The 6,000-nt window shown below is 56.4% G+C and overlaps 1 protein-coding gene across 3 annotated transcripts in view; it reads left to right on the forward strand.

Moving 5' to 3' along the window:
• The window catches only part of LOC140189320 (reticulon-3-like), a 53,039-nt gene extending 48,876 nt beyond the window's left edge, over positions 1–4,163 (forward strand). For 2 of the 3 annotated variants that reach the window (XM_072246028.1, XM_072246030.1), the window contains 3 exons: positions 62–108; positions 442–500; positions 1,920–4,163. In XM_072246028.1, the coding sequence (XP_072102129.1) occupies positions 62–108; positions 442–500; positions 1,920–1,962 (149 nt within the window). In that variant the 3' untranslated portion in view covers positions 1,963–4,163. The remainder of the gene's footprint in view (positions 1–61; positions 109–441; positions 501–1,919) is intronic. The other variant, XM_072246029.1, reaches the window with a different exon arrangement.
• Positions 4,164–6,000: the final 1,837 nt, after the last annotated feature.

Genomic DNA, 6,000 nt, shown 5'->3' on the forward strand with positions numbered 1-6,000 from the left:
ACGTTCCTCACCCCCCCCCCCAGCCATTTCTGACGGGGTTTGTTCTTTCTGCCTCACCCAGCTCTCCTGCTGACGTTCAGTGTTCCCGCTGTCTACAAGAAATACCAGGTGAGTCCCAGGGCCAGCCATCCGACCCGCGTCCCGCTGTCTCCCGCCTACCCAGCGGCACTGCTGGTCCTTGGGAAGGCCGGTTGCTGGAGTGAAATTGTGGGGGGGGGGGGGGGGGAGGGGTGGTCAGCAAGGGCTAGTAGAGAAATGGGTGTGAGGGGCTGAATGCTCCCCCCCCCCCCCCCCGGGTCTGTTGTGGGGTCCCTGTTACCTCTGCACTTCCTGGAGTTACGGAGGAGAGCAGCCTGTTGTGGGTGGAGTGGGGAGGGATGGGGAGATGGTGGGGATTTTTCCCCTTGTCGCTGACCGTTCCGATCCCTCCCTGTGTTCCAGACGGAGATCGACCACTACGTGCAGCTGGTTCAGAAGCAGATCAGCAGTGCCACTGGGAAGTGAGTCGCCCTCGAACTGTAAGACCTTGCGGCCGTTCCGAAAGCCAGCACGAGCCAGCCCTGGCAGTGTAACCTCTGTCTCACCTCCTGGGGGCCGACTTCTTTAAAGGGGAGCTGGGATTAGTGTGGGGACTGACACAGGGCTGTGGGGAGAGAGTGGGACAGTGGGATTAGTGTGGGGTCTGACACAGGACTGTGGGGAGAGAGTGGGACAGTGGGATTAGTGTGGGGACTGACACGGGGCTGTGGGGAGAGAGTGGGACAGTGGGATTAGTGTGGGGACTGACACGGGACTGTGGGGAGAGAGTGGGACAGTGGGTTTGGTGTGGGGACTGACACGGGGCTGTGGGGAGAGAGTGGGACAGTGGGATTAGTATGGGGACTGACACGGGGCTGTGGGGAGAGTGGGACAGTGGGATTAGTGTGGGGACTGACACGGGGCTGTGGGGAGAGAGTGGGACAGTGGGATTAGTGTGGGGTCTGACACAGGACTGTGGGGAGAGAGTGGGACAGTGGGATTAGTGTGGGGACTGACACAGGACTGTAGGGAGAGAGTGGGGCAGTGGGATTAGTGTGGGGACTGACACGGGACTGTGGGGAGAGAGTGGGACAGTGGCTTTGGTGTGGGGACTGACACAGGACTGTAGGGAGAGAGTGGGACAGTGGGTTTGGTGTGGTGACTGACACAGGACTGTGGGGAGAGAGTGGGACAGTGGGTTTGGTGTGGGGACTGACACGGGGCTGTGGGGAGAGTGTGGAATTAGTGTGGGGACTGACACAGGACTGTAGGGAGAGAGTGGGACAGTGGGATTAGTGTGGGGACTGACACAGGACTGTGGGGAGAGAGTGGGACAGTGGGTTTGGTGTGGTGACTGACACAGGACTGTGGGGAGAGAGTGGGACAGTGGGTTTGGTGTGGGGACTGACACGGGGCTGTGGGGAGAGAGTGGGACAGTGGGTTTGGTGTGGGGACTGACACGGGGCTGTGGGGAGAGAGTGGGACAGTGGGTTTGGTGTGGGGACTGACACGGGGCTGTGGGGAGAGAGTGGGACAGTGGGTTTGGTGTGGGGACTGACACGGGGCTGTGGGGAGAGAGTGGGACAGTGGGATTAGTATGGGGACTGACACAGGACTGGGGAGAGAGTGGGACAGTGGAATTAGTGTGGGGACTGACACAGGACTGTGGGGAGAGAGTGGGACAGTGGGTTTGGTGTGGGGACTGACACGGGGCTGTGGGATTGAGGACCCAGAGGGAAATTTGAATAATTCTTCCTCCTGGCTGTGACTTGTGGGTACATGGGCATCCAGCCAGTGCGCCCTTCCCTGCCGCATTCTCCTCATCCGTTTCACCCCCGACCCTCTCCTCCCCTCCTGATTCTGATTTTTTTTTTTCTTTCTTTCTTTACCTTTTCCCACAGAATCCAGGAGAAACTGCCCGGCACAAAGCGGAAGACTGAGTAAATGGCTGGACTCCCACTCCAGGGAATTCTGCTCCCCACGCCCACCAAACAAGCTACAAACCACACCCCCCTCCCCCCAGCCCACGTGTGTTTTGAAATTAAAACGCTCAATGCCCGTGCTTGGATCTGTACTGCTGTCGTCACCAGTCTGCTGTGATGGGTCACCGAGGCCTCCCCGGCCACCCCCTCCCTCCACTCTCACCTCCCCACCCCTCCTCCCTCCACACGCAGGAGAGGCAGAAGGGGGAGAACGAGGACAGTGGTCAGTATTACCCATCAGTGCACTAGCTGAGAACAACATTCCTCATCAGCTTACGTCGAAATAAGATTTTATATATGAATATATATATTATAATATACATGTGTATATAAACGTGTTATAAATATGTCGTCCTTCTCTGGAAGCAACTGTCTGTGGCATCTGCTGTAGATTTCTGGGCGAGGAAGGGGTGAAGGTCACTGGCCAATGGTGCCCCCACCCTCCCTAACTGTGGAAGCATTTCAATGTGCGTGCTTGCTGCTGTAACCGGACGCGGGATCGGGGACCTTTTGAGGGGGGGGGGGAGGAGACCGGCTGTGGAAGAGCCTCTCTGGGGCTAGAACCATGTGTCTGAGTGGCAGTCTGGGCCTGCAAGGCTGCTTGCCTACCCGCTCCCTCGTGGTGTGAAGGCCGGGCGTGTGCCGTTTCGATTTCCCCCCCCCTCCCCTGCCCCACCAGCTTGCTCGTCCCCCTCGCGTCCTGGGGGCTTACCCTGTGGGGAGGGAGGGAGGTGCAAGGAAAACGGGTGGGTGGCAGCATCGGAATTGTGGGACAATTACCCCCTCTCTCTCCCTACCCCACCATTTCAGGCAACCACTGGCGCAGGAGGGCACGCCAACCTTGGCAATTAGTTGCTTCTGTGGTTCACCGGCCAACCCACTAGGGTGGGGGGGGGGGTGCCAGGGAGCGAAATTCCTTCGGCTCGACACGCAGGCCGTTTCCCTGACAACCCGTATCCGATGCAGAGGTGGGTGCAGTGAGAAATGGGAATAATGTTAACCCCAGTATCGAGAGGGGCCTAGAAAACATGGCGGGTTAAAACTTCTCTTGTCAGTTCAACTGCAGAGATGTTTAAGTTTGGAGTTAAAAGAAATCACTGGTTTGTGGTTTGTCACTGTGGGTGGGGGAGAAAGTCACCTCCTCCCCCCCCACCCCCACCCCCCAGGGCTGACTGCAGTCCATTCCTTTACCAGTGGGGTGTGATGATCCCACCTCACCGATGTTACCGCCACTGTTGGGGTGTTGCTGCCTTACTCCAGCCTCTTTCTCTTCCTCCCCCCTCCTTCCCAAATACCAGGCCTTGTTCTCTCCAGCTGTAGCCAGCTTGGCCTGTTAACCCTCTATAATCTCTCTGCAGTCTGCTGGCTGGCCCTCCCTCCAGGATGGACAGGAAGCTGGGGTGTGTGTGTGTGTGTTCACAAGATATAGAAACAGAATCAGGCCATTCAGCCCATCGAGCTTGCTCTGCCATTCCATCATGGCTGATTTATTTATTTTCCCTCTCAACCCCATTTTTCTAAACCCCCCCCATAACCTTTGACACCCTGACTAACCAAGAACCAATCAACCTCTGCTTTAAAGATCCCAATGACTCAATCTGTGGCAATGAATCACCATCGTCTGGTTGAAGAAATTCCTCCTCATCTCTGTTCTAAGTGGACGTCCCTCTAACCTGAGGCTGGGCCCTCTGGTCTTAGACTGCCCCCCCAGTGGAAACATCCTCCCTTTCCATGGCAGCGAGACCTTGCAATATCCGATAGGTTTCCGTGAGTTTTCTGTCCACCACCCCAGTCCTTCTAAACCCCAGCGGATACGGACCTCGGCCATCCAAATGCTCCTCGCACGTTAACCCCCTCTCCCCCCCTTTCATGCTCGGGACAGTTCTCGTGAACCCCCCTCGGGACGCTCTTCAACGCCCGAGTCCCCCCACCCACCCCCACTGTGGAAAGCGCGCGTGTCCGCGCACGTGCACGGAGCTGAGTTTCCGGAACACGTTCTGCGCCGAATGGGCTTGTTCTTGCTGTGGGTGAACTGCCAAGGGTGGGTGTGTGTGAGAGAGATTATATGAAGGCACTGGAAAGTAGGCCACTCCTGCGGGGGGTGTGGGGGAAATACAAACTTACTGTGATGTTGTCGGTAATAAATTCTGCCCCTATTGTTTATCCTGCCCTGAGTACGTGAGTTCTTTTCGCCGCGTCTTCGTCTGTTTGCGCTACTCCTCAAACGCGTGGGAACTGGCTCCTCCTCGGCCCGGGTGCGGGTCCGAACCCTGGCCGTCAGTGAGCCAGACACAGATCGAACGCGGGGGTGCAGCCGCCGGCCTCCCGATTAAACCGCGGCTTCCGACGTGCCGCTGGTCAGCTGCGGTCTGTTCGCGGGGGCGGGGGCCGCACTGGAGTCCCGAAGCCGGAGCGAGTGCGGTAAAGATTCACGATGCCTGTTACCCGGTCTCGGGACCGAGCGGTTAGCGAGGCAGTCCACGGGGGCAACGATCTGGTCTCGGATTCCCAGCGCTTGTGCGGTCCTTTACCCCCGCCCCACCCCGTGACCGCGTGGGTTTCCTCCGGGTGCTCCCGTTCCCTCCCGCGTTTTCCAAAACAGTGTCTGTGTTGGTGTGTTGCGAGCATGGTGACACTTGCGGGCTGCCCCCAGCACATCCTGGGACTGCGCTGGCTGTTGGGACGCAAAACGGCGCATTTCACCAAGTGTCGATGTACTTGTGACAAATAAAGCGGATCTTTACCTTCAGACGCGCACACACACACACGCGCGCGATGGGGTGAAACATTGCCTGGTTATTCCCCTCCATAGATGCTGCCTGACCTGCCGAGTTTCTTTGTGTGTGTCTGTTGTTCAGTGAGCAGTAAGCGTGACCTAGTTATCAAAGTACGTAGATGTGTCACCACAAACAACCCTGCGATTCATTTTCTTGTGGGCATTCAGAGTAAATACTAAGAAAACGTAATCGATTCAATGAAGGACTGCACCCAACAGACTGGACAAACAGCCAACGTGCAATAAAAAACACCAGCAAAACTGCAAAACTGTTCAAATACAAAAAAAGGAAAAAAAAATGCTGGAGGAACACACATCGAAGTTGCTGGTGAACGCAGCAGGCCAGGCAGCATCTCTGGGAAGAGGTACAGTCGACGTTTCGGGCCGAGACCCTTCGTCAGGACTAACTGAAGGAAGAGCTAGTAAGAGATTTGAAAGTTGGAGGGGGAGGGGGAGATCCAAAATGATAGGAGAAGACAGGAGGGGGAGGGATGGAGCCAAGAGCTGGACAGGTGATAGGCAAAAGGGATGCGGGAGGATCATGGGACAGGAGGTCCGGGAAGAAAGACAGTGGGGGGGGACCAGAGGATGGGCAAGGGGTATAGTGAGAGGGACAGAGGGAGAAAAAGGAGAGTGAGAGAAAGAATGTGTGTATATAAATAAATAACGGATGGGGTATGAAGGGGAGGAGGGGCATTAGCGGAAGTTAGAGAAGTCAATGTTCATGCCATCAGGTTGGAGGCTACCCAGACGGAATATAAGGTGTTGTTCCTGCAACCTGAGTGTGGCTTCATCTTTACAGTAGAGGAGGCCGTGGATAGACATGTCAGAATGGGAACGGGACGTAGAAGAGAACATGAGATGAAGGGTCCTTGAAAGTGAGTCCATAGGTCGTGGGAACAGTTCAGTGTTGGGGCGAGTGGAGTTATCCCCTCTGGTTGAAGAGCCTGATGGTTGAGGGGTAATAACTGTGTCCTGAACCTGGTGGTGGTGGTGGTGGTGGTGGTGTGTGTGTGTCTGTGTGTGTGTGTGTGAGTGTGTCTGTGTGTGTGTGTGTGCGCGCACGCGCGCGCGTGCCCTGAGCTCTTGTACCTTTCAAGGAGGCAGTTTGACTCATTCACCTTCTCAAGGGGCAAACTGCAGATGGTAAATGCCGGTGATGCCAATGCCCCACCCGACGGATTCGTCTCGGAAAGTATGTGAACTACCTTTCTTCCGCTTCGA

This window comes from Mobula birostris, chromosome 28 (genome assembly GCF_030028105.1).
Source record: "Mobula birostris isolate sMobBir1 chromosome 28, sMobBir1.hap1, whole genome shotgun sequence".
In the NCBI taxonomy this organism is placed as follows: domain Eukaryota; kingdom Metazoa; phylum Chordata; class Chondrichthyes; order Myliobatiformes; family Myliobatidae; genus Mobula; species Mobula birostris.